This window comes from Heterocephalus glaber, unplaced genomic scaffold, assembly GCF_053883595.1.
Source record: "Heterocephalus glaber isolate CG9 unplaced genomic scaffold, H.glaber_assembly_v1.0 deba00001504, whole genome shotgun sequence".
NCBI classification, from domain to species: Eukaryota; Metazoa; Chordata; class Mammalia; order Rodentia; family Bathyergidae; genus Heterocephalus; species Heterocephalus glaber.
The window spans coordinates 34,295,409-34,323,111 of NW_028258324.1; the positions used below are offsets into that span (position 1 = coordinate 34,295,409).

Sequence of the window (27,703 nt, forward strand, 5' to 3'; positions counted from 1 at the left end):
ATGACAGTAGTAAAATGGACATGCTTCATTATGGGACGGTCTGGCTTGTGAAACATGGAGGAAACATGATACATATGATAAACCAGGATTTCAACTAAACTGAGAAAACATTTCTATGGCAGTTTAAAACTTTTTAAAAGGTATATATATATAACAGAAGTGTAGTATATATGGACAGTTGTTAGGGAGACATGAATAGTATATATTCATTACCAAAATGTAAGGATAATAATTTTCCAAGGGGAGTGTAAGTTTTAAGAAACAAAGACTATAAAACAACAGACCTGTGTACAACAATGAAAAAAAAAACACCCTGGTTTTAAGTGGTGAGGTGCATTAGGTTCAATGTGCAATCACTTAATATAATGGATTATGTATGCAGAATTGTTTAAACGAGGGATCTTGATGGATAGCTGTGAAGGGAAAGAAATGAACTCAAATTAGTTAGTGTTTGGGGAGGCAAAGTTTAGAATTTGGCTGGACTTCCAAACTCATTGGTCCTAAGGCATCAATAAAAGCCATGCTTGTAGAAGTCTCTAAGGTTGATGTTATTCCTCTCAAGGAGTTCTTATCTTCGAACCTCTCTTCTTATATCAATTATGTTAATCCCAGTTGAACCACTGTGTGGCTGTGGCATAGGGTCCACCGATACTGCATAAACTGTGATAACTCATCTTGTGCTTAAGCTTTTCTGGTGTCACCCAGCATTATGAGTCTTATCCACAGAGCATGGTGGAAATATGCCACAGTCAGTTACCCTCCTCTGGCCTTCTTGGCTATTGCCTGTTTTCCTTAACTTTGGCCAGCTGCATGATGGATGTGCTTATGATTGGTTCTGAGGGGGATTGCACAGTATGCGTTGAGGCTGGGAGGATGAGAGAAGGTTCGTATGAAGAGAATCCATGTTTTTTTCACTCAGAAAATAATCATGATTTTTTTTTCCTGGGCTCCAAAGATCGTATTTCTGTTTCCCATATTGTTTTTTTTTTTTAATGAGTAGATGCTTCTTTCTAATGGCATTTTAAACTTTTCACTTTGTTCTGCATCTTTAACCTCCATCTTCTCAAACATACTTCTCTCTTATCTAGAGACATTTCACCATTTTATTACTGCTTCGCCAAGGGTCCCGTGCTCAAGTCCGAGTGAACTCCATCTCTGCACATGAATAGCTGATTCGTGGCTCGGGAAAAGCAATTTCTGTGTCACCTCAGATCTGCTGTCATGAGAACAAGCTCAGTCATCAAGATTAGTGTTGATTCCTTCAGATGGCAAGGTTTCCATGACCTAATTACCTTTCACTAGGCCCTACCTCTTAAAGGTTCATTGTCACACCGAGGGCCACACCTTCAGCCCATGAACCTGTGGGGACACTCAATCCATATTCAAACCACAGAAGCCCTTTTCTGATGTAATCTCCATAGTAGTCTGAGTGATCACTTAATAATGAGCTGGGTGTGAGGGACTGAAAGCTTATATCCCCCACTGCGTCTTCAAACTCATATGTTCAAATCTTAACCTTTAAGGTGATAGTGTTTGGAGATGAGGCTTTGGGACTAAAAAATTCATGAATCAGACTAGTGCTTTTTCAGAAGGGACCCCAGAGAGTTTCCTTGCCCTTTCTGACAAATGAGCATAGAGTGAGGAGGTGCTGTCTATGAGCCAGAAAGTGGAGCCTCCTCCGATACTGAGTCTCCCTTAATCTTGGACTTCCTTGCCTCCAGGATGATAAAAAATAAATTTCTGTTGTTTATAAGCCACCCAGTTCATGAAGTTTTCTTATAGCAGCCTGAACAGACTAAGACAGGGTATTGTCTTTTGCTCAAAATTCTTCAGTGGCTTCCTATGGACTGCAATAAAAGCCAAGCTTTTTGCCATCTGTCTACTAGGCCAGGGGTGGATTTCCTCAGACCCACTTTCTAGCCTTCACTCTCCCCTTTATCCACTGTCTCCTACCTGATTCTTTCACTTCTTCCAGTGCTGTGGAAGGGGAGTATGCTCATTCCAGGGTAGGCATGACCATTCACTGTGATGTAGGAAGAGGAAAATAGTAGAACTTTCATTTTCATTTATTTTTCTTTTAAAAATATTTATTTTTGTTAGCACCTCTAATTATACATATTAGTGGGGTACAGTGTTATATTTCAAAACATGGATACAGCAAATCGGGGTAATTAACATTTCCCTGTCTTTCCCATTTCTTTTTTTCTTTGGTACTGGGGATCAAACTTGGGACCTTGGACTTGTGAGACAGGTGGTGGGATCACTGAGCTAAATCCCTGGCCCTTTACCGTTTCTTTATGTTTAGAGATTCTGTGCTCTTCTCTTTTAGATCTTAATAAAATAAATAATGGGTTTTGTGAACTATTGTCATTGTTCTGTGCTATAGAATGCCAGATCTTATTCCTTTTATCTAACTGTATTTTGGTACCTGTTATCCAACCTTTTATTCTCCACCTCCCCTTCCCAGTCTCTAGTAATCACTATTCTACATTTAGGTTGTTTTTTGAGCTTCCATATATGAGAAAGAATATACAGTGTCGTTCTGTGTCTGGTTTTTTTTCACTTAACATAATGTCTTCCATTCCATTCATTTTGCTGTAGTTGACAGGTATAATAAAAAATAAGGTGAATGCTTAAATTTTAAAAAATGATTACAGTAAAAGATACCTTGCCATTAAAGCTCTTCAAAATATTCTCCCTTTCTTTGAACACATTTATCCCATTGTTTTTGGACTTTCTGAAGTAGTTCTGAAAAGCCTCTTTTGAGAGTGTCTTTAGTTGTACCACTGTGGCTATCTTGATCTCCTCAACCAATTCAAAACATTGACCTTTCATGGTCATTTTGTCGCCAGATGTCGCATGGTGTCAGATCTGGTGAACAAGGTGAATGAGGACACCATAATATTATTTGACAGAAATTGCTATAAATTCTTTGAATGGATTCAGAACATTGAGACAGCCAGGAAAAGACACAATAAACATGGACATGCAGTAGTATTGTTGAAGAGTGCCATAATAAACATGTGCATACAGCTATTTCTTGGGTATGCTGATTTCAGGGTTTGCATACATAGCCTGAGATGGGATAGATGGATCATATAGTAGTTCTATTTTAGTTTTTTGAAGCACCTCCAAATGTTCTCTATAATGGCTGTATTAATTTATATTCCTCTCAGTAGTTCTGAGTTTTTCTCCATATCTTCATCAACATTCTTTTTCAATCATTTGATAACAGCCATTCTGAGGTATGAAGATATCTCATTGTAGTTTTGATTTGCATTTCCCCTGCTTGCTAATGGTATTGAGATTTTCATCTCATCCTTTAAATTTTCTATTTTGAGTATGTTTTATAATGGAAAGTCAAGTATGTAAAATAATAGAGGTATATAGTTGACAAGTAAATAATTTTATACATATTGAAGGTCCTTGCTCAAAAATTTTTTTCTGATGGGATGTGGTTTAGATTTGGAGAAGAATGCAAAATATACCAGAGCTTTCTATTTTCCTTATGCTTCTTTTTTGTTGTTGTTGCTTGTTTTCAGAACCTTTGTGCAAATTTTTCTCTGTCAGGAGGACTTAACCTGACATCTGCTTAGAGAAGCCTTTCTTGACCATTCAGCAGATGCTCATTTTTATCACGCATTTTTAAAAAACAGTATCAGCATAGAATCATGTATTTGTTTGCTAGTGTGTTGCTTGTTTCTATCAGGGCAGAGACTATGATTTTACACAGTGGTGGGCATAGTGCAGCCACTCACAAAAAATATTTGAGTGAATGAATGAACTTAGAGGCATATTTATCATGGTTTCACTGTGACTTCTTTTCATCTCCATGTTATTGCTTATGCTGTTCTTCCTACATATATATATATATATATATATATATATATATACATACACACACACACACACATACACTTCCTCTTTATCCTTCTTTTAAAAGTTCTAACTCTATTTTAAGGTCCAACATCTTCTCAACTATGTCCTTCCCTGAGCAAGGAGTGTACCAGATATTTGCATTGGCATACACATTCCACCTTCAATCCATTCTCTCAAACCCCTTGCCTCTGGTTCCTATCATGATTTATAGTCCTCATTTAGTTTATTCCTTAGTCACTGGATTAGCCCCAAGACTGGCTTGTTTGGACAGATTCTTATTCACACCTTATCCAGGCACTGCTTCACACTGCTCTCTGGAGGCAGAACTGCCACAACACTTGTATTTTGCATCACATATGAAGACTTAAATTTCCATTAGACTTTGAATCATTACATTCTATATATAATAAACCCAGTCTTTGTTTACTTACTTGTGCATTTATTTATTCAAGCACATTAACACCTTAACTCAAATCACTACGTCCTTTGGGAGGATCAGAAGGTCTCCTTTTGTTCCACCAGAACTGGCACTTCAGTTTTATTTATGCTTCAACACTCCAGCCAATTACCCTGGGAACTGTCAAGTGTGTTTGTAGCAGTGTGGACTGAAAGCAAATTTCCAAATGGTAGCCAGATGGGGCACAATTCATTTCAACAGTAAACTTAATTTAACTTAATTTTTTTTGTTGTTTCCAAAATGGACATAGTTTTGAGACTTCATTTCCATGACTTATGGAATTTCCCCATGCTCTGGGAACTGGAACATGTGTGTCAATAAAAGTACTCTCTCTTTCTCTCTCTCTCTCTCTCTCTCTCTCTCTCTCTCTCTCTCTCTCTCTCTGTCTCAAATTCTCTTCTATTAGCAACCCCTCAACTCCTCTGATGTCTCTGAAGGACTGGGCAGCACAATTACTGGAAGGGAATTATGAGTAATACTCTCTAGTTGCTCACGAGTTCCTCCTCATTTCTTCAATAAATCAACCAGCTTTCCTCCTCTTTCTAAAATGTTTATTTTAAGTAAACTCATTAGAGTTTGGTAATATAAAGCCATAAAGTAATTTTTTTCTTGACTATAAAAGAAATACACACTTGAAGAAAAATTTAAAAGTGATAATCTCTTCAACCATTGTTAATATTTTTGCACATTTCCACTTGGTTGTTTCAATGGGCAGTTCTCCAGATAACAGTCTTTATATAAATAATTTTATATCCTTGTTATTATTGTTTCATATTATTAAATATTTATCATAAATATGATTTTTATGGTTTCTTAATATTCTTTTGGATACATGTATAATTATTTTATTCTCTCGTAGTTAGACATTAAAGGTATTTATGAATCATTCTGCGATTCTTTTTGTGTGCGTGTATCTCAAGTTGTGTGCACATGTCAGATTATTTCTTTTCTTTTTTTTTTTTTTTGGTACCGGGGATCGAACTCGGGTCCTTGAGCTTGCACAGCAGGTGGTGAAACCACTGAGCTAAATCCCCGGCCCTGAGATTATTTCTTTACAGCAGAGGCATAGAAATAGTATCACACATTAAAGGATAGGAACATTAAAACTCTTGAATTGCATTGCTAAATTGCTTTTCAGAAATGTTGAAATAATTTACGCTCCAATTGAAATATGTGTCTAAACTCTCTTGCTCTAGCCAGAACTGATTATTGTATTTTAAAAAATGAATTAAAATGGATTAAAAAGAGTAACTTGTTATTGTAGCTTTCAGTACATTTACTGAGAATGAATATATATTCAGGTCTTAGTCTCCGTTGAGCCCATGTTATTGGCTTGCATGAACTTATCTTAAGGATATTAAACCTTGTCTTTCCTCTCTCAGGATGTTTGCAATTTAATAACTTTTATAATAAATTTCAGTTCTAAAATTCCAAGATTTTATTAAAAACCAATATAATAACAAACCCACCAAACTGTTACACTGTAGATACTCAGGCATTTTTTCAGAAGTATCTTCCCTGTCCTTAAGCTCCTGCTTCTACTTGGGTGAAGTGAATCTCCATATAGCAGCAGACACACAAAGGTTTATCACTTTGAAATCACTAGTGTGTCTGTGTATGTGTATATACATATATACACATATCAGTGTGTATAAACATATACATTAGTATATATACATCTACATCTATATGGTAAAAATAAATCAGACTGTACAATTCTCACAGCTATTTTGAATTTAGTGTGCACAGCATTTCATAAAAGATAGGATAAAATCAGACTGAGAAATTTCTGGGCAGATAAATTTGCTACATAATGTACATTCCAAATATAAAATTTTTTTCCCCCCATTAACTTTATTGGTACATTTTCGGTATAAAATACAGTTACATTCATCATTGGGATCTTCTACCATTACATGAGTCTCTTGGTTCTTATTTTTTTTCCCCTTCCCTTGCCCTCCCTTCACCCCCTCCACCCTTCCCTATTTGCAAAGACCTTGTTTCCATTTTTTTCCTCTTCTCATATTTTTTCCTTTCCCTTTTTTCCCTTCCCCTACCCCTCCCAATTCCCCTGCTCTTTTAGACCTTTTCTTTCTGTTACACAATATCAGTTATACATTTTTTAAATTACAATATTAAGATCTAGGAGACATTACCACAGATTTTACAAAATTTAAAAGGATATAGAAAGCATATTACAAAAATCTTTTTTGAAATAAATTTGACAACTTATAAGAAGTAACTTAAAAGACAAATTAATGAAACTAACTCTGGAGGAAATATAAAATTTGAAAAGCACCTATTAAAGAAAGTATATTCCTAGCTTGAAAACCTACCTACATGACAACAGCAGGCTCATAAACATTTTAACTGATAAATTATATCAAACAATTAAAGCAGAAAAAAGAAGGAACACTTCTCCCCTCATTTTAGGAACTCAACATTGTGCTAATCCTAAAATTGGATAAAGATAACAGAAGAAAAAAGTATGAACATAGATAGAAATTTGTTTAACAAAACAAACTATTAGAAGTCAGATCTGGCAGGATGTAGAAAGTGGTTTTGTTATAGGGATGGCAGTGTTGGTTCAGCATTGGAAGATCCACCCCCAAAAGTCATCATTTTAACAGAGGAAAGGAAAAAGCCATATGATCCTGTCACTAGTTGGAGAAATAGTATTGGACCAAATTCTACAGCTGTTCATGGTAAAAGCTATCAGGAGACTAGAAGTAGAACAGAAACTTCTCAACAAATTAAAGACATGTACTCCATACTTCCAGTGAGAATGCCTTATATGAATGGAGAAGATACAGTGCTTTCTCCTTAAGGTGGGGAACAAGGGCAGATATGCTTACTCTTTATCTGTCCACTAAACTTTGAAACCTAGTCCCCACCAAAATACTCTGGCAATAAAATGACACAACTAGGATAGGATTGGCACAGCAGAAGCAAAGTCTTTATATGTAGATGAAATGATCATCTATGGAGAAAATACTAAGAAATCTCTAGGAGCCCCTAGAACTTGTACTTGAATTTAGCAGGATTAGAAAACACAGGGTGTATATAAAAATTCAGGTCTGTGTATACTTGCTATAAATGAAGAATTGGATATTGAAATTTAAAAGTTATATAGGAGTACAAAGGACCCAGAAAAGCCAAAAACAGTGTTGGAAGATGTGTAGCACCCAATTTTAAGACTTCTAAAGCTACAGTAATCAAGGCAGTGTTGGTATAAGAAAAGACATATAGATCATTGGAATAAAACAGAGAATCTAGAAATAGAACCACACATATATGGTCCAATGAGTTTTGAAAGATTATTTAACATTAGCATTTTATAGAATATAAACTTGATCAAGAGCCGAGGAAGAGATAGTGTCTTCAGCAAACGGCACCAGAACACCTGGTATCCGTATATAAAAAATTAACCTCAACCCTTTTTTTTTCCATACATGAAAATAACTTGAAGGGATCTATGAACCTAAATAAGAAAGCCTAAAAGTATAAAACTTTAAGAAGAAATTATAAGGGAAAATATTTATGAATTCAGGGTAGGCAAGAACTACCTAGGATACAAAAGACATGATGTATAAAAGAAAAAAATTGATAAATGAGATTCCATCAAAATTTAGAACTTTAAATGACATCATTAAAATGAAAAGTAGTCCTTAAATAGACCATATTTACAATGCATATAACCTATGAGCAGAATATATAAAGAATTCTTTGAGCTCATTAATAGACAACCCAATTAAAATGTAGACATAAGAAGATGATAAATAGCCAGTACAGCACAAGGAATGGTGTGCAACTCTAGAATCAGAAAAATACCAATAAGCACAATAACAAGATTGAATTATATGATCATTAGGGAGAAGAAGTCAAAAGTTTTAAAAGCCTTGTCATGACTTTTTCTTTTTGTTGAATTCTCCCCCTTTGCATTTGTCATGACCAATGGATTCATTCTGCTGGGTTTCCTGAGGTTGTGATCCTCATTGTCTTTTCCTGGGGTATTGTCTAAAATTTTTTGCAGTGCTGGTTTGGTATTCCTGAAGTTCCTGAGGTGCTCTTTATCATGAAAGTATCTTATTTCTCCTTCAATTTTGAAAGATAGTTTTGCAGGGTACATCAATCTGGGTTGGAGGCTGTTTTCCTTTAGGGCTTGAAATACATCAGTCCAAGCTCTTGCCTTGAGGGTTTGCATTGAGAAGTCTGCTGTGATTCTGATGGGCTTTTCTTTGTATGTGATTTGTTTCTTTTTTCTCACTGCTTGTAGAATTTTATTCTTCTGTTGGATTTCTGGAATCCTAACTATTATATGCCTATGTGTAGATTTTTTTTGATTAAGGCTAGCTGGAGTCCTATATGCCTCACTTATCTGTATGTCAAATTCTTTTCCCCTGCTTGGGAAGTTTTCTGCCATCACTTCTGTGAACAGTTTTTTTATGTCATCTGCCCTCTCTCCTCTTTCTTCATTGACTCCAATCAGTCTTGTGTTATTCTTCTTTGCATCATCTAGCGGCTGCTGGATTGATTTCTCATGTTCCCTTACAATTTTAAAGCAATTTTTCTTTTCCTGTCACTAATTGCAATCTTATCTTCTATATGTGAAGTTCTATCCTCACATTGGTTCATTCTGCTGTGCAGACTTTCGATGGAGTTTTTAATCTCTTGGAAATCTGTTTGTATCTGTTTTATGGATTCCAGTTGTTTCCTATGTTGGGATTCCATCATGTTCCTCAGATCTTCTATTTTTTTAATCTGTGTCCTCTCTAAATTTATTAATCATTTCTTGCACCATGAGCAAAATCTTTGCTGTTATCTGAGTAATTATTTCTGTTTTAATTTTTCCTAGATCCTCTTTTGTTGCCAGTTCAGAGAGTCCAGGTGGTTGAGTATCAGAGTGTTCCATCTCGTTTCCCTTTGGGGTTGCTGTAGGTGATCTGGAAGTCTGGTTTTGAGGCTTGTTTATGTGTCTTCTCATTTCCACGGGGTGGGGGGGTTGCTTCTAGCACCCACGTAGCTCACCTTCTCTGCCCTAGGAGCTTGGGATGTCAGCGGGGAAGCTTCCTTCCAGGTGCTGGGACCAGCTGAGCTTCACTGCCCTAGGAGCCTGGGATGGAGGTGGGGAGCTTCCTTCCGGGTGCTAGGACAGCAGAGCTTCTCTGCCCTAGGAGCCTGGGATAGAGGTGAGGAGCTTCCTTCTGGGTGCTGGGACTGGCTGAGCTTCTCTTCCCTAGGAGCCTGGGATGGAGGCAGGGAGCTTCCTTCCAGGTTCTGGGACTGGCTGAGCTTCTCTCTATAAAAATTTTTCTATTACTCATGAATAAAATTTTGAAACTTTAAATATAAAATGCTGATTATAGTTAACTTTTCTCTAGAGGAATATTTATTGGTATGAAACAGAAGAAATATGAGTAAGTCTACTTGTAAGCAAGTACAAAACTAGTTACCAAGTTTTTTTTTTTTTAATCTCTTAGGACTTGAAACAGCCTGCCAAATTTTAATTCACTGGTTGCCTCTGTAAAAATACAGTTCTCAAGGAAAATTTTATGAGAATTTGAAACATTGTCTTTAAACATGATGCAACAATGAAAATTTGGGTGAAATATGCAAAAAATTCCATTTTACTTTACACTGATGCAATTGTGGCATTTCCTTTGTTTTTAATACTGCATGTTGCATTCTTAAGCCAAAACCAACACAGTGATGGAATAGCTGGATATATCTTTAGTATCTTACTGGCCTTTACAAATAAACTTCTGATTAATCCCACCCATTTCTCATCCTGTTACACTTCTTCCCCACCTAAGAGAGACTGAATTAGTTTTACATTACAACATTTTTTTATTAGTGAGCTTGCTACTTGCTTTTACCTTGAATTTACTTAATATTGACATGTTTCCCCCTCCTTAATAACAAGACAAAAGGCAGGGAAGGATGGAGAAATGTTGGTTAAATGGTACCAAGTTATAATCAGATAAAAGAGATAGGTTCTTGTTTTCTATTTTACAGTAGAGAGACTACAGATAGTGACAATGTGCTATATATTTCAAAAAAGCTAGAAAAAAAGATTTTAATGTTTTCATCACAAACAAAAAGGAATGATACATGTTTGAGGAGATAGATATGCTTACCCTGATTTGAACATCACACATGTATTGAAATATCACATGATCCCCATTAATATAAACATTTTTTGTGTCAACAATAACAACGAAGTAAAAGTAGGACAGAGACCATGATCCTATAATCTCAGAACCTCTGGTTTGTCCAGGAGGCATCCAATACTTATTACTGGGGTTTCTTGATATCAATATGTGAGTAACCAGAATCTTTGAATCTGGAAAGGGCTTACAGACACAAGTTGGTAATATTTGCTATAAGAGATCAATAACCATTCTCCACTCTCCATATAAATACTCCCTTTGAGTGACCCAGCCTACTGCCATGATATCAGGTGCTATTTTGTGACTTCCACATCTATACTGCCAGCCATGTCTTTCTTTCTAAGGTCTATACCAGAATTCCAAGCACCAAAGTATGTAAACCAATGTTATACTTTGAATGTGAAATGTCCCCCAAATGTCTATGTGTTAAAGGGTGGGTCACCAGCTTGTGGTGCTACTGGGAAGTGGTGGAGCCTTTAGGAGGTGAGACCTAGTGGAAAGAAATTAGGTCAATGGGGTGTGTCCTTGAAGAGGATGTTGGGACACCAGCCCTTTCCTGTCTTGCCTCTCAGTTGGAGGAGGTGAGTAGTTTCTTCTTCAGTGTGCTGTCACCATGCTGTACCACTTCACCATAGGTCCCAAGCCTCTGAAATCATGAACCAAAATAATCTTCCTTTCTTATAAGTTGTTTATCTTATGTATTTTGTCAGAGTGATAGAAAGCTAGCCAACATCACCAGAATGCTTTATCTTCTCCAAACCCTCATCAGCTTTCTTCATAGTCTCTATTTTTCAGGTCAATGCCATCATCCATTTGGCCAAACAATGCACCTAGAGTCTTCCTTCATTCTTCTGTTTTTCTTATTAGGCATCAAGTCTTGTTGATTTGACTTCCTTAATGTTTCCTTAACTCATCCTCTTCCTAAAACTTTCAACTTTCGGTAAGCCTTTATGTCTCAGTCTGTTTGTGTTGCTATAAGAGTAGTTAATAATAGACATTAATTTCTCACAGTTTTGGAGTCTGGTAGTCCGAGACTAAGGCCTCAAAGGCCAGTGACATTTTGTACTGATATCTTTTTGTCTTGAGTCCACTATGGTACCATATGAAAATAGTTAATAATTATCTGATAATAAGGAAAGGAAGGTGCACGCCCTACCGAGGTCCTGAGTCACGAGGAAGACACCAAATTACCCCGCTGCAGACAGGCAGCCACCTGGTTCCACACTACAAAGATGCAGAGGACACCAGAACACTAGACCACAGTACTGAGTCCCGCTGTTCCTGGCCCAGAGGAAGGGGCTTCCCAGTCACCATCACTCCTGCTGCTCCCAGCCCAGAGGAAAGGGCTTTTGGGCCACCTTCTGTCCTGCTGCTCCTGGCCAAGAGGAAGGGGCTTCAAGGCCACCATCCCTCTCACCGCTCCCGGCCCAGTGGGAGGGGCTTCTGAGCCACCATCCCACTGCTCCTGGTCCAGAGGAAGGGGTTTCCCAGCCACCATCAATCCGGCTGCTCCCAGGCCACAGGAAAGGGCTTTTGGGTCACCATCCCTACCACTGCTCCCGGCCCCTGTCCCACCTCACCCAGCTCAGAGGAGGTAATCTGTGAAGGTGCTAACAGCCTCCTGGCCCATTCGAAATGAGAAAACACATAAATAAGTCTCAAAATTCAACTTCCAGATCACCTACAGCAACCCCAAAGGGAAATGAGATGGAACACTCTGATACTCAACCACCTGGACCCCCTGAACTGGCAACAAAACGGGATCTGGAAAAAATGAAATCAGAAATAATTTCTCAGATAACAGGAGAAATTGTGCTCCTAGTGCAAGACATGATTAATAAATCTAGAGAAGAGCTCAGGAACATGATGGAATCCCAACATAGGAAACAAATGGAATCCATAAAACAGATGCAAATAGATTTCCAGGACATGAAAACCTCCACTGAAAGTCTACACAGCAGAATGAGCCAGTGTGAGGACAGAATTTCAGATATAGAACATAAGATTGCAATTAATGACCAGGAAAAGAAAAATTGCTTCAAAATTATATGGGAACATGAGAAATCAATCCAGCACCTGCTAGATGATGCAAAGAAGAATAACATAAGACTGATGTCAAAGAAGAAACAGGAGAGAGTGCAGATGACATAAAAAAACTTCACAGAAGTAATGGCAGAAAACTTCCCCAGCAGGTGAAAAGAACTTGACATACAGATAAGTGAGGCATATAGGACTCCAAATAGCCTTGATAAAAAAAAAATCTACACATAGGCATAAAATAGTTAGGATTCCAGAAATCCAACAGAAGAACAAAGTTCTACAAGCAGTGAGAAAAAAGAAACAAATCACATACAAAGGAAAGCCCATCAGAATCACAGCAGACTTTTCAACACAAACCATCAAGGCAAGAAGAGCTTGGAGTGACATATTCCAAGCCCTAAAAGAAAACAGCTTCCAACCCAGATTGATGTACCCTGCAAAACTATCTTGCAAAATGGATGGAGAAATAAGATACTTTCATGACAAAGGGCACCTTAGGAACTTCGTGAATACCAAACCAGCACTCCCAAGAATTTTACACAATATCCTAGGAACAGACATTGAGGATCACAACCCCAGGAAGCAAAGCAGAATGAATCCATCTGGCATGACAAGAAATTAAATGGAAAAGGGGAGAAGCCAACAAAAAGAAAAAGTCATGGCAATGACAAGTCAATACGTTTCAGTTATAACCATCAACGTTAATGGTCTCAATTCACCAATCAAAAGAAATAGACTGGCAGAATGGGTCAAGAAGCAAAATCCAACAATATGCTGCATAGAAGAAACACACTTAATTCAAAAGGAAACTCATAGACTGAAAGTTAAAGAGTAGAAAACAATACTCCATGGGACAGGAAGCTGAAAAAAAGCAGGAGTAGCTATCCTCTTGGCAGATCAAGTAGATTTTAAACCAACACTGATTAAGAGAGACAAAGAAAGACACTACATCCTTATAAAGGGAAGAATCCAAGAGGAAAAGATGACAATCATAAATATCTATGCACCAAACACTAGGGCACCCAACTATATAAAACAAATACTAATGGACATGAAAAGTCATATATGCACTAATACAATTGTAGTGGGAGACCTCAACACCCCACTGTCACAAATAGATAGATCAACTAGACAAAAAATAAGTAATGAAATACTAGAACTCAATCAAACTCTTGAACAAATGAACTTAACAAATGTTTACAGAGTGTTCCACCCTACAAAATCAGAATACACATTCTTCTCAGCTGCACATGGGTCATTCTCCAAAATACACCACATACTCACACATAGAACATGTTTAAGTAAGTGCAAAGGAATTGAAGTTATCCCCTGTATATTACCAGACCATAGTGCGATGAAATTGGAGATCCATAGGAAAAGAAACTCAGAAAATTTCATAAACACATGGAAATTGAACAACACACTTCTGAATAACCAATGGTTCACAGAGGAAATGAAAGAAGAAATCAGTTCCTTCAATTAAATGACAATGACAGTACAACATATGGGAATCTATGGGACACTATGAAAGCAGTCTTACGAGGAAAATTCATAGCAGTGAATATGCATATTAGGAAAACAGAATGAGCCCGATTGAACAACCTGATGCTGAACCTCAGACTTCTAGAAAAAGAAGAGAAGGACAACCCCAGAGCTCATACAAGGGAAGAAATTATAAAGATCAGAGGAGAAATCAATGCAATAGAGACTAAGAGAATGATACAAAAAATCAATGAAGCCAAGAGTTGGTTCTTCGAAAGAATCAACAAAATTGACAAACCTTTAGCCAACCTTGTCAGAAAAAGGAAAGAAAAGACTGAAATCCATGCAATTAGGAATGAAAAGGGTGAAATTACAACAGACCCAGCAGAAATCCAGAGGATCATCAATACCTACTTCCAGAACCTATACGCCAATAAGATGGACAACACAGAAGAAATGGACAGATTTCTAGATATATATGAATTACCAAAGTTGAATGAAGAAGACCTAAAAGTTCTGAACAACCCAATATCAACCAATGAAATTGAAAATGTAATTAAAAACTTATCAACTAAGAAAAGCCTGGGCCCTGATGGCTTCACTGCTGAATTCTACAAGACATTTAGAGAGGAACTGCTGCCACTACTGTTTAAAATCTTCAATGAAATGGAAAGGGAAACAGTACTCCCAAATTCATTCCTGGAAGCAAGCATCACCTTGATTCCCAAAGCAGAGAAAGACCCAACTGAAAAAGAGAACTATAGGCCAATCTCGCTAATGAACATAGATGCAAAAATCCTTAATAAGATAATGGCAAATAGAATGGAGAAGATCATCAAGAAGTTCATACATCCTGATCAAGTGGGATTCATCCCAGGGATGCAGGGATGGTTCAATATACGAAAATCAATCAATGGAATACACTATATCAATAGAGCCAAGGACAAAAACCATATGATTATCTCCATAGATGCAGAAAAAGCATTTGACAAAATCCAACATGCATTCATGATAAAAACCCTACAAAAAATTGGAATAGATGGTCTCTACCTTAAACTGATAGAAGCCATCTATGAAAAACCAACAGCCAATATCATACTAAATGGTCAAAAACTGAAATCCTTCACACTAAAATCAGGAACAAGACAAGGATGTCCACTATCACCACTCTTCTTCAACATAGTTCTGAAAACATTAGCCACGGCAATTAGACAAGAGAAAGAAAGAAAAGGAATAAAGATAGGTAATGAAAAAGTCAAACTGTCATTGTTTGCAGATGACATGATACTCTATATAGAAGACCCCAAGAACTCCACCAAAAGTCTTCTAGACTTAATAACCAAATTCAGTCAAGTAGCTGCTTACAAGGTCAACACACAAAAATCAATAGCTTTCCTCTACAACAATGGCAGACTCACTGAGAGAGAAATAGGGCAAATAATTCCTTTCACAATAGCATCCAAAAAACTGAAATACTTAGGAATCATCCTAAGGAAAGAAATCAAAGACCTCTTGTATGAAAACTATGGCACTCTGAAAAGAGAGATTGAAGATGATATCAGAAAATGGACAGACATCCCCTGCTCCTGGGTAGGAAGGATTAATATAGTGAAAATGGCCATACTTCCAAAACTGCTATATAGATTTAATGCAATTCCAATTGAGATCCCAGCAGCATACTTCATGGACCTTGAGAAAACAATCCAAAAATTCATTTAGAACAGGAAGAGACCCAGAATAGCAAAAGCAATTCTAGGTAACAGAGACATGGCAGGGGGTATCACAATCCCCAACCTGCAACTCTACTACAAAGCTACTGTGATAAAAACAGCATGGTACTGGCAAAGAAACAGACCTGAGGACCAGTGGAACAGATTAGAAGACGCAGAAACAATGCCAGACACGCTCAGCCATCTCATCTTTGACAAAGGAGCCAAACACACGCGCTGGAGGAAAGATAGCCTCTTGAATAAATGGTGCTGGAAAAATTGGGCTTCAACTTGCCAAAGATTAAAACTAGACCTGTATTTCTCACCATGCACTAAACTAAAATCAAATGGATTAAAGATCTAAATATTAAAATAGAAACTCTGAACCAGTTGGAACAGAGGTTAGGTAGAACCCTTGAAGACATCAGTGTAGGAAAAGATTTTATGAACAAAACCTCAGTTGCCCATGAACTAGCACAAACAATCATCAAATGGGATCTCTTCTTATTAAAAGGCTTCTGCACAGCAAGAGAAACCACCAGCAGTGTGAAGAGACAACCCACAATGTGGGAAAAAATCTTCACCTGCTCTTCCTCAGACAAAAGTCTACTATCTCGAATCTATAAAGAACTTAAAAATTTAAAGACCCAAATTTAAAGACCCAATCTGAAAATGGGCATCTGAAATGATCAGACATTTCTCAGACAAAGATGTAGAAATAGCAATAAATACATGAAAAAATGTTCAACAACACTGGTCATTCGAGAGATGCAAATGAAAACAATGCTGAGATTCCACTTCACTCCAGAAAGAATGGCTGCTATCATGAAATCAACCAATTACAAATGCTGGCAGTGCTGTGGGGAGAGAGGAACCCTGCTCCACTGCTGGTGGGAGTGTAGACTGGTGCAAGCACTGTGGAAATCTGTATGGAGATACCTCAAAGAACTAGGACTAGAAGTCCCATTTGACCCTGCTATTCCACTGCTGGGGATCTTCCCCAAAGAATTAAAAGAATCATACCACAGTGATATATGTGTGCCCATGTTCATAGCAGCACAGTTTGTAATAGCTAAAACTTGGAAACAGCCCAAATGCCCATCAACTAGAGACTGCATAAAGAAAATGTGTTTTTTTTATAAAATGGAGTACTACTCAGCCATAAAAAATGTGAAATTAGAGACATTTATAGCTAAGTGGATGCACATTGAGGCCATACTCTTAAGTGAAATAAATAGGACACACATGTGTAAATACTGAATAGTTTCTCTGGTGTGAGAAACTGAAAGTGTAAATAAAGTCTAAATGTATAATAGGTAATGTGAAATAGGAAGAAAAGGGGCAAAGGGGAAGGAAGTGGGAGGGCTAAGGGAAAGGATAGAAGGGAATGGGATTAATATGAGAAAATGGAAAAATAGGAACAAAATCTTTGTAAATAGGGAGGACTGGAGGGGTTGAAGGGGGGGCTGGGCAAGGGTGAAAAATAAGAACCAAGAGAGACTATGTAAAGGTGCAAATTTCCAATGATGAATGTCATTATATTGTATACCTAAAATGTACCAATGATTAGAATGAATAATCGATAATGCAAAATAGGAAGAAAAGGTCCAAAGTGGTAGGGGTAGTGGGAGGGGCAGGGGAAAGGAAAGAAGGGAAAGGAAAAAATGATGAGAAATGGAAAAAATGGAAATAAAGTCTTTGTAAATAGGGAAAGGTGCAGGGCATGAAGGGAAGGCTAGGAATGGGGAAAAAATAAGAACCAAGATGCATTATGTAAAGGTACAATTCCCCATGAGAAATGTAATTGTGTTGTATACCTACCATGTACCAATAAAAGAATTTAATACAAAAAACAATAAGGGAAGGAAGAGGAGAAATTGAACTTTTATTAAAATGGCAAACTTCTCCAAGGCAATCTTGAATCTTAGTTTAAAATAACATGCCCAAGAAGAGAAATATTTACCTTTTGCTGTGGAAATGTGGATTCCATCATGGCGGTTTCAAAGCTATGGGCACCACCTGCTTGAGCCTTCTCCCACAGGGCCCTCAGGAACTGCACAGTATGACTCTGTATAGACAGGGGTTCAGGAAACAGGCTCTGAAGGGACAGTAAGGAGAGAGACATAACATTATGTCTTGGCCTAACAGTATTGTTTGATGGGTTCAAGGCATTAAAGACATTTGGTAGAACTTTTTAAAAAATTAATTTTATTGGTCCATTTTAGGTATACAATGTAATGACATTCATAATTGGGAATGTGTACCTTTACATAATATGGTTCTTATTTTTTCCCCATTCCCTTGCCCTCCCTTCAACCTCTCCATCCCTCCTTATTTACAAAGACTTTGTTTCCATTTTTTCATTTTCTCATATTAATTCCACTCCCTTCTTTCCTTTCCCCTACCCCTCTGACTTCCCCTTCCCCTTTAGACCTTTTCTTCTTATTTCACATTATCTGTTATACCTTTTGATCCTTATTTACACTTTCAGTTTCTCACGCCCAGGTTTAGTTGAACTTTAACATGTTTTAAATTTAAATGAAACAACAGATCTATCTTGAAGAATATGCATATGATATATTTCAGGCTTTTCATTTTTTATCAGAAAATATAAATTACTTAGTAAAATTTTCAAATTAGTTTTTATGGTTTAGATCTAAAATGTCTCCCAAAATCTCATGTGTTTGGGGATGGGGCCTGATTGGATGGGGTGGGCCACTGGAGACATGACCTGGAAGGGTATGCACTTGTCCCCAGATCCTCCCCTCCCTCTCTGCTTCCTGGCTGCCATGAGGGGTGCAACTTTCTTCTGCCTGGCCCTTCCACCATGTCATTTTGCCTTGAAGCCAGCTACCCATGAACTGAAACATTTGAAAATTGTGATCCAAGACAAACCTCTCCACCTTTAGTAGTGGACATTGAATATTTTGTGCCAGGGTTGGGAAAGTGACTAATTTAGCAGTTAATATTGATCTCTATAATATAACTAAACTTTGTAATTTAATGTTTTCCTTGATGATTTCCAAAGAATGTCGCTTAACTGGAAAGTAGTTCATAAAATATTTATATTTATTTTAGCAAAGATCTTAGAATTAAGGTATAAAATTAAAACTAGAGTACAAAATTCAAGTCTTTATACAGAGTAGATTATGAAGACTATAAGTCCAATAACAAATAGTTCATTATGTAAATGCACAAACGTGAACAATGTAAGTGAATGTGTAAAAGAAACAAAAACATTTTTATCCTACAATGTTTAATGGTTGAATATTCTTAAAGCTTTAAGGTACTTTCTTTAATTGTCAGGCAAAAGGATTATTAATGTAAACAAAATTATATTTATATATATTTGACTGAAGCCAATAAATATAAAATTTTCAAAGTAAAGGATAAATTGTGCTTATATATTTAGTAATTGATGATGTTTCTAATCATTTATATGTTGTGATATTATACTATAAATGTGAGAACTGTTTCAATTCAAAGGGATAATTTTATAAAAACATATAGAACACCAATAAAGGGTACAAAGTATCATTTATTTGCATATAATACCATAAATATTATTCTTTATGTATGACAGGATATATAATAATAATTGACTTATAAAATCATATTTTCTCTCTCAGTGACTGTCCGAACACTGAGGTACGAGACTATACAAATCTGTGTGTGTGTATAACTTCTATTTAGTAAATAAAATTTAATATATATTTTTTCTAGAAATAACTCATTATTATCAACAAATGAACTATTTCTAGTACTGAGTGGGAAAAGGTGGAGTATCTTGAACCCCAAGTAAGTGGTTGACAGATTTAAAAATTTTATGCACCAGTAACAGATTGATTATGCAACCTATAAAGTGAACACATTTGGGAATTTTAAAATTATCATCAGAAAGTTATACAGCACATAATTTCTCATTTAAAGAACAGAGCCTGAGTTGATGAATCATTAATCCAAAGAGGAACATTTAAACCAGAATCTGTGAATTTGAGAATCCCATAAGTGTGTGGAGTTGACAAGAAAAGCAAGTGTGGCTGTTTAGAGAAGACTAGTGCTGAGTTTGTAATTATCAAGTGAATGTTTGATTTTTGTTTACCCTAAAGCCAGGATTCATCCAGATGATTATATCACATCAAAGATGTAGAAAAAGAAATAAATCATTATAGTAAAATGGACACAGAAGAAACATATATAAAGAGATGCTTTGGTGATTTTTCTTAAAGAAAAAGAAAAAGAATCAGACTAAGTCAATAAAATAAGACTGAAGGGGCAAAAAAGTCAAGCTTTGTTGGTTTCTTTTCAGAAAACTGATAACTGTTAACAAATCCAAAGATAAAACACAATAAAAAATCCTGGATGAAAACTATTTGAAAAATAATAGTGAAGTAAAAGAAAGCTAAGATCATATTTCAAGAAAAGGAAGAAAAAAATCAATATTATTTTAAATTTTCATAAACAATTTGGTTCACATCAAAATCTGAGTTGTTTTCTATAAGATGTTATTACCATAGGAAAAATTGGTATCCATAAGCAATGTCTAACCTGTTTCTTTTCTTAAGTACTAGATTCCACTTTGTGATATGTTCAGCACTTTTTTCTCGTAAGATTGACTTTATAAAGAAATATGACCATCTAGTTGGTGAATTTTGTAGGAGCAATTGTAGAAAAATTTCATTAACAGAAGCAAATACCTCCAAGATGATTGTAATATGGATGTATTGCAAACATGTACTAATAAAGAATTTTTAAAATTGAAAAATTTACCTTATCACTTGGCTTAATTTACAACCATACTGTAACATTTGCACATTCTGAGTTTTTTTTTGACCATGCCTCTCTTCTACCATTTTTTCCTATTTTATATTTCAGCACACTTTATCAAAGATCCTTTAAAATATCACTTTATCAGAGATCTGATGATCTGAGTTCTGCCCTTGAGTTTTCTTATGTATAAAAATTGTCTAAGATCTCTTCTATTTTTAACATTTTATAATCTACATTTACATTTTATGCAAAAGTTTAATACATTTAGGATAAGGTGAAATTCTTCATTGTTAAATTGAAGGTTCTTCTTTATTTACTTTCATTATGTACATATATTTAATAGAAAAAAGTGGCATCCCAGTGTTTTAACACTGTCAGACATGATATACCTACAGTAAAAGTAACTAGAGAGTATTTTTAGAAAACTTACTCCAGAGAAATAAAACTCTAGAAAAATAAAACTTAGCTTTATAAAAGGTAAGCCACTCTCCCAAATAAGCTGTTTCTGTTGTCGTTTAAAAAAAGGATTTTCCCTTTCATTTTTCTTGTTTAAAGCTAAGGATATTTAAGATAGGAATTACTGTGGCTTGCTGATTAATTCCAGGGTCTTTTCTAAGGAAACTATTTTATAATATAGAAAATTCAGACTAAGAATTATTATTAAAATGTATACATGCTGCTGTAATCTACATATTATCTCAGCTGAAGAATTTATTTAATAAAATGATTATGACATCATTCCCCACCAGCTCATTCAGGAGGCTGATGAACACAGATTAAACACACCTGCTGAAAGAGAAACATGATCTGGATCCATGGCTGGGGATCTTGGCTGATGAGAATGAAACTGGACTTACTGTACAGGCAGTAATGACCCTTCAGGGAGCATGTGAAGAACAACTTTGCTACACAACTTCTCACTGTATCTAGAAACAAACACACATAGCAATAAAATTAGTTTCTTCCCAGAGTTACACTTTATGCTCCAAGTTAACACCCTTAGAAATCTCTCTTCAGATTTTGATTGTGAGCTCCAAACACCTGTGTCTTTGGGAGTGATATATTTTGTGGAGAAGGCAAATTTAAATGAAGATGTTTTAAATGGTTCTTATTCTATCCATTTTCCCCTTATTTTAATTAACGATTTGTGAAGAATCTTCAAGCAGCTGTCATGGTAGAAAAAACCCACCTTCTCACTAATAAAAAGGGAGATTTCACATCATCTTTATCTGATTGGTCACCTCAAAGTGATAGCCTGGGAAGAATACACAATGGAGGGAGGGAACTCAGGCATTTTCTGGGCAGTGAAAAGTATGTCATGAATTATGGACATTGTTCTCTTGCTTATGCAGAAGCCACAGAGACAGCTTCCAGAGTAACTCTGCCAGAGATATGGCTTCCTATGAACTAGCTGGTCTGGTTTGAAAAGTTCTCATCTTGAGAATCTTCAGATAGGAGACTTAATGAGATCATGCTATAGGGACCAGAAAATGGGCTGGTGATGTATATAGCAGAGGTGGTGAGGAGCCATGTATAAAAATAGTCAATAAAGAATGAATGAAAGTAAACATGGATTGAGATTATATGTGGTAGACAGTGTGGTGAGTGGTGGATAATAGTCGTCACTAATCGATTTCCATATGTATTACATGCTTGATTCCATTTAATTTATACAATTCTACAAATAAAATATTATTATTTCCATCTCTACAAAGTCAGCCTGCTTTGTTCACTACTATGATTTTGGCACCCTGTAAACAAATAAGTAAATAGATAAATAGTGTCTGGACAGATGAATGATGGATGATGTCTAGGGATCCAGAAAACACTGCTCAAGGGTGCTCATCCTGCGGCAGAGCCAGGATTTGAATTCAGCAGGGCTGTTACTACACATTAGGCTCTACCATACTGGGGACTTAAAAATCTTGTTGAATCATGTTGATAGTTCATAAGAATTTATTAATCTGATGTTTTCAATGAAATGTTTTGAAAGTTAACAGACTCATTATGCCCTACTCTTAAAAGTGGAAATGGCCTAGAATTTCAATAAAGGTGAAAAAGTTGGTCACCACCTAAGACAGTGTATTGAAGCTGATTGTCTCAGTTATTTTATTGTAGTGATAGAGAGCTTGACTAATATAATAGTAATTAAAATTTTTGAAACTGGTTGCCTGAAAAACTAAATTTAAATTAATCTATGATAAAGAAACAGGACACCAAGTATTTCACAAGAACATACAGACAAAAGTGGTATTTGAAGTACATCTAAATATAATGTTTACACATTAAGACAGTAATATGTTTTACTTCAATAGAAAGTTTCCAAGGGGAACAAGTTCTTTTCTAAAAGCCCATGCAATTAGCTTGACAGTTGAACTTCAGGCCTTTGTTATGAAAAAAGTTTTTTTCTTTTTCCTTCCCTTAAAAATTTACTGCTTACTTGTTTATTTTGGAAATAAATATTGATTAAATTTATTTCACTAAGCCTGAGTCTCCTAGCTTTTTATTCACAAACCACAGGAGGTTCACATCATATAAAATGGTTAAAACAGTAGGAGTGGAAGATACTTAACTTAGAAACATATACACTGGCTGTAAAAATAAATCAATTCCGTTATATTAGCCTTCTGTTAATGCTTTCAGTAAACCTGGTCTATATAGAGCTTTCCTATTTTCAAAAATTTTTCCCACAGCCTCAAAATTCAGTTGTTAATTTTTCTCTATAAGTTTTTCTCTTTGGTTTATTCCATAGTCCCAAATAATAGGTATGCTATAAATAGTTGTTGGATGAATGGATGAATGGATGAATGAATGAATGTCAGACACTGTCCTGAGAGCAATCGGGGTCGTGATGGACCTCTCTGTTGCAAAGTTTATATCCAAATGTTAGACAAGTCTGTAAACAATGATTGCAAATTGTTTTAAGTTCATGAGATAATAGAGGAACACACAAGTAAGCTGCCCAGAGAAATGAGCAAGACATTCAGATCGTGGAGCAAGGGAGCAGATGTTTGAGGTGGAGCTTGAAAAATGGTCAAGATTTTGATTTTAGAAAAAGAATTTTTTTTTAGAAAAAGAATTTTAAAGATAGAGAATGCTAGAAAAAAGCTATATAAGGCACAAATATTGAAGTTAATTCCAGGTAATATGTTTAGTGTATCTGGGTCATTAAAATAGCTTTTTACAGGCTGGGGATGTAGCTCAGTAGCGTCGCACCTGCTTGGCAAGTGGAAGGTCTTGAGTTCAATTTCTAGTACTGAAACAAAAAAGCTTTCTACTTATGTGATTGATGTTCAAAGGGTTATTCATTTTTCTAGACTAAATGTTGAAGACAGAGGAGGTGATAAATATAGAATATTTTCTGTTTTACCAAACCTGATAGTTAAACTTTACTTTTGGTAGAATGTGGCTTCTTTTCCTAAAAATCTCAAGATTTTGTTTGGCTTTTGCAAAGACTGAACTTAATATAACCATCAATAATTTTTTTAATTAAGTTTATTGGTACATTTTATGTATACAATACGGTGACATTCATCATTGGGATCTTGTACCTTTACATGATATATCTTGGTTCTTATTTTTCCCCATTCTCCTGCCTTCCCTTCAACCCCTCCACCCCTGCCTGTTTACAAAGACTTTGTTTCCATGTTTTTCCTTTCCTCATATTTTTTCCTTTCCCTTCCCATACCCCTCCCACTTCCCCTTTCCCTTTAGACCTTTTCTTTCTATTTCACATTATCAATTATACATTTTGATCCTTATTTACACTTTCAGTTTCTCACACCAGAGAAACTATTTCATATTTACACATGTGTGTCCTATTTATTTCACTTAAGAGTATGGCCTCAAGGTGCATCCATTTAGCTATAAATGTCTCTCATTTCTCATTCTTTATGGCTGAGTAGTACTCCATTTTATAAAAAACCCACATCTTCTGAGCATCAATAATTATTAAATATAATATATTGTATGCTAAAATATTCAAAATATATTCATTATATGGACAGATAAATTTAAAGACATGATACTCAAATGGAAAAATGTTTGGTCTTCTTTCTGAATCAAAATCTTTAAGAATCATTTTTTAATTCTTTTTTCTTTGGCCACTCTTCTCTCATAGTGCCATTCATATTTCTTTATTCCTGAACAGCATTTACTGTACCATATTCACATTTTCTGTTAATATTTTAAAAATAAACCTTAGAGTACTTTTACTTTTACAGAAAAATTGGGAAGATGGCATAGAGTTCAAATATATGCTATACATCTAGTTTCCCCTACTATTAACATTTTACTTTAGTATGGCATATTTGTTGCAAAAAAGGAATCAATATTGATATATTATTATAAACTAAACTCCATAGCTTTATTCACATTTCTTTCGATTTTAACCTAATTTATTATTCTTGTCCTAGGATTACATACAAGATGCTATATAACATATGTGTTTCAGGTGTCCTTCGGCACTATTGACTATGACTTTCAGAATTTCTTTGTTTTTCATGACCTTGATAATTTAGAGGAGTACTTTTGTCAATTACCATTCCCCCGCAATTGGGATGTATTCCCCCCACCCCCCATCCCCCGTGATTAGACTGAGATTTCAAGTTTTAGGAAGGCACTATCATAGAGATAAAGGGCCATTTTAATTTATTTTTTTACTTTTATATTTTCATTGGTACATTTTATGTATATATAATGATAACATTCATTGTAGGGAATTTGTTCCTGTACACAATATATCTTGCTTCTTCTTTTTTTTCCCCCTTCTCTCCCTTCATCCCCTCTTCCCCTCCTTATTTACAAAAATTTTGATTCCATTTTTTTCCCTTTTATTCTCCTTTTTTTTTTCTTGGTCCTTTCTCCCCCCACCCTTGTTCCCCTCTCTATCTGAACATTTTCTTCCCATTTCCCAGTATCTACTATACATTTTGGTCCTTATTTACACTTTAGGTTTCTCAAACCTGAGAAACGATGTGGTATTTAAAAACATGTGTCCAATTTTTTTCCCATAAGAGTATGATTTCATGGTGCATCCATTTAGCTAGAAATGTCTCAAGCTTATCCTTCTTTATGGCAGAGTAGTACTCCATTGTATTGAAAAGCCACATCTTCTTTATTCATTCTTCAGTTGATGGGAATTTGGGCTGTTTCCAAGTTTTAGCTATTACAAATTATGATGCTATGAACATGGGTGGACGTATGTCACTGTGGAATGATGCTTTTAATTCATTTGGAAAGATACCAAGAAGGGGAATAGTTGGGTCAAATGAAACCTCTAGTTTTAGTTTCTTGAGGAATCTCCACATGATTTCTACAGTGGTTGCAACCAGTCTACACTCCTACCAATAGTGGAGAAGAGTTCCTTTTCCCCCACAATGAGCATTTGATTGGTTGATGTCTTGATAGCAGCCATTCTTTTTGGAGTGAAATGGAATCTTAGCATTGTTTTCATTTGCATCTCTTAAATGACCAGTGATGTTGAACATTTTTTCATATATTTGTTTGCCATTTCTATTTCTTTTTTTTCTTTTGCTTAAATTCTTTTATTGGTACATTTTAGGTGTACAATACTTTTACATTTATTATTGGGTACTTGTACCTGTACATGATGTATCTTGGTTCTTATTTTTTCCCTATTCCCTGTCCTCCCTTTACTCCCTCCACCCTTCGCTATTTACAAAGACTTTGTTTCCATTTTTTCCTTTTCTTATAATTTTTCCTTTCCCCTTCCCCTCTGACTTCCCTTACCCCTTTGGAACTTTTCTTCCTATGCCATTTCTATTTCTTCATCTGAGAACTGTCTATTGATTTCAGATACACATTTTTGGATTGGGTCTTTAAATTTGGGAAGTCTAATATTTTAGAGTTCTTTATATATTCTAGATATTATTCCTTTTTCTGAGTAACAGCTGGCAATTTTGTTTCCTCCTCTCTGTGGGATGTCCCTTTGCTCTGTTGGTGGTTTCTTTTGCTGTGCAAAAGCTTTTTAATAAGATGAGATGCCATTTGTTGATTCCTTGTGATATTTCCTGTACAATTGGCGTTTTGTTCATAAAGTCTTTGTCTATACCAATGTCTTCAAGAGTTCTACCTCTTCTATCTTCCAGCAGATGTAGTGTTTCTGATTTAGTATTTAGATCTTTGATCCATTTTTATTTTAGTTTAGTGCATGGTGAAAGATATGGATCTACTTTTGATCTTCAGCATGCAGAAAGCCAGTTTTTCCAGCACCATTTTTTAAAGAGACTGACTTTCTTTCTTTCTTTCTTTCTTTCTTTCTTTCTTTCTTTCTTTCTTTCTTTCTTTTCTCTCTCTCTCTCTCTCTCTCTTTATTTTTTTGCATAAATTCTTTTATTTGTACATTTTAGGTATACAATATGTTTACATTTATCATTGGGTGCTTGTACCTATACATGATGTATCTTGGTTCTTATTTTTTCCCCATTACCTGTGCGCCCTTCACCCCCTCCACCTTTCCCTATTTACATAGACTTTGTTTCCATTTTTTTCTTTTCTCATAACTTTTCCTTTCCCTTCTTCCCTTTCCCCTTCCCCTCCCACTTCCCCTACCACTATGGACCTTTACTTCCTATTTCAAATTATCAATTATTCATTTTAATCCTTCTTTATACTTTCAGTTTCTCACACAAGAGAAGCTATTCGGTATTTACACATACGTGTCCTATTTATTTCACTTAAGAGTATGGCCTCAATATGCATCCCTTTAGCTACAAATGTCTCTAGTTTCTCCTTCTTTATGTTTGAGTAGTTTTTTATAAAAAAACCATGTCTTCTTTATCCAGTTTCCAATTGATGGGCACTTGGGCTCCTTCTAAGCTTTAGCTATTACAAATGTGCCGCTATAAACATGGGTGCACATATATCGCTGTTGTATGATAATTTTTAACTCTTTTGGGAAGATACCCAGCATGGGAATAGCTGGGTCAAATGGGACTTCTAGTCCTATTTCTTTAAGGTATCTCCATACTGATTCCCACAGTGGTTACACCAGTCTGCACTCCCACCATCAATGGAGAAGGTTCCTTTCTCCCCACACCCCCGCCAACATTTGTTATTTGTTGATTTGTTGATAGCACCCATTCTTTCTGGGGTGTTGTTTTCTCAGTGTTTTCATCTGCATCTCTCGAATGACGAGTGATGTTGAACATATTTTCATATGTTTATTTGCTGCT

General features: G+C 35.8%; 1 protein-coding gene across 13 annotated transcripts in view; it reads right to left on the reverse strand.

The window, feature by feature from the left end:
- The window catches only part of Veph1 (ventricular zone expressed PH domain containing 1), a 297,176-nt gene that overhangs the window by 65,387 nt on the left and 204,086 nt on the right, over positions 1 to 27,703 (reverse strand). For all 13 annotated transcript variants that reach the window (XM_087186416.1, XM_087186418.1, XM_087186419.1 and 10 more), the window contains 2 exons: positions 21,294 to 21,433; positions 17,701 to 17,835 (listed from right to left, as the gene is read on the reverse strand). In XM_087186416.1, coding sequence (XP_087042542.1) covers positions 17,701 to 17,835; positions 21,294 to 21,433 — 275 coding nt within the window. The remainder of the gene's footprint in view (positions 1 to 17,700; positions 17,836 to 21,293; positions 21,434 to 27,703) is intronic.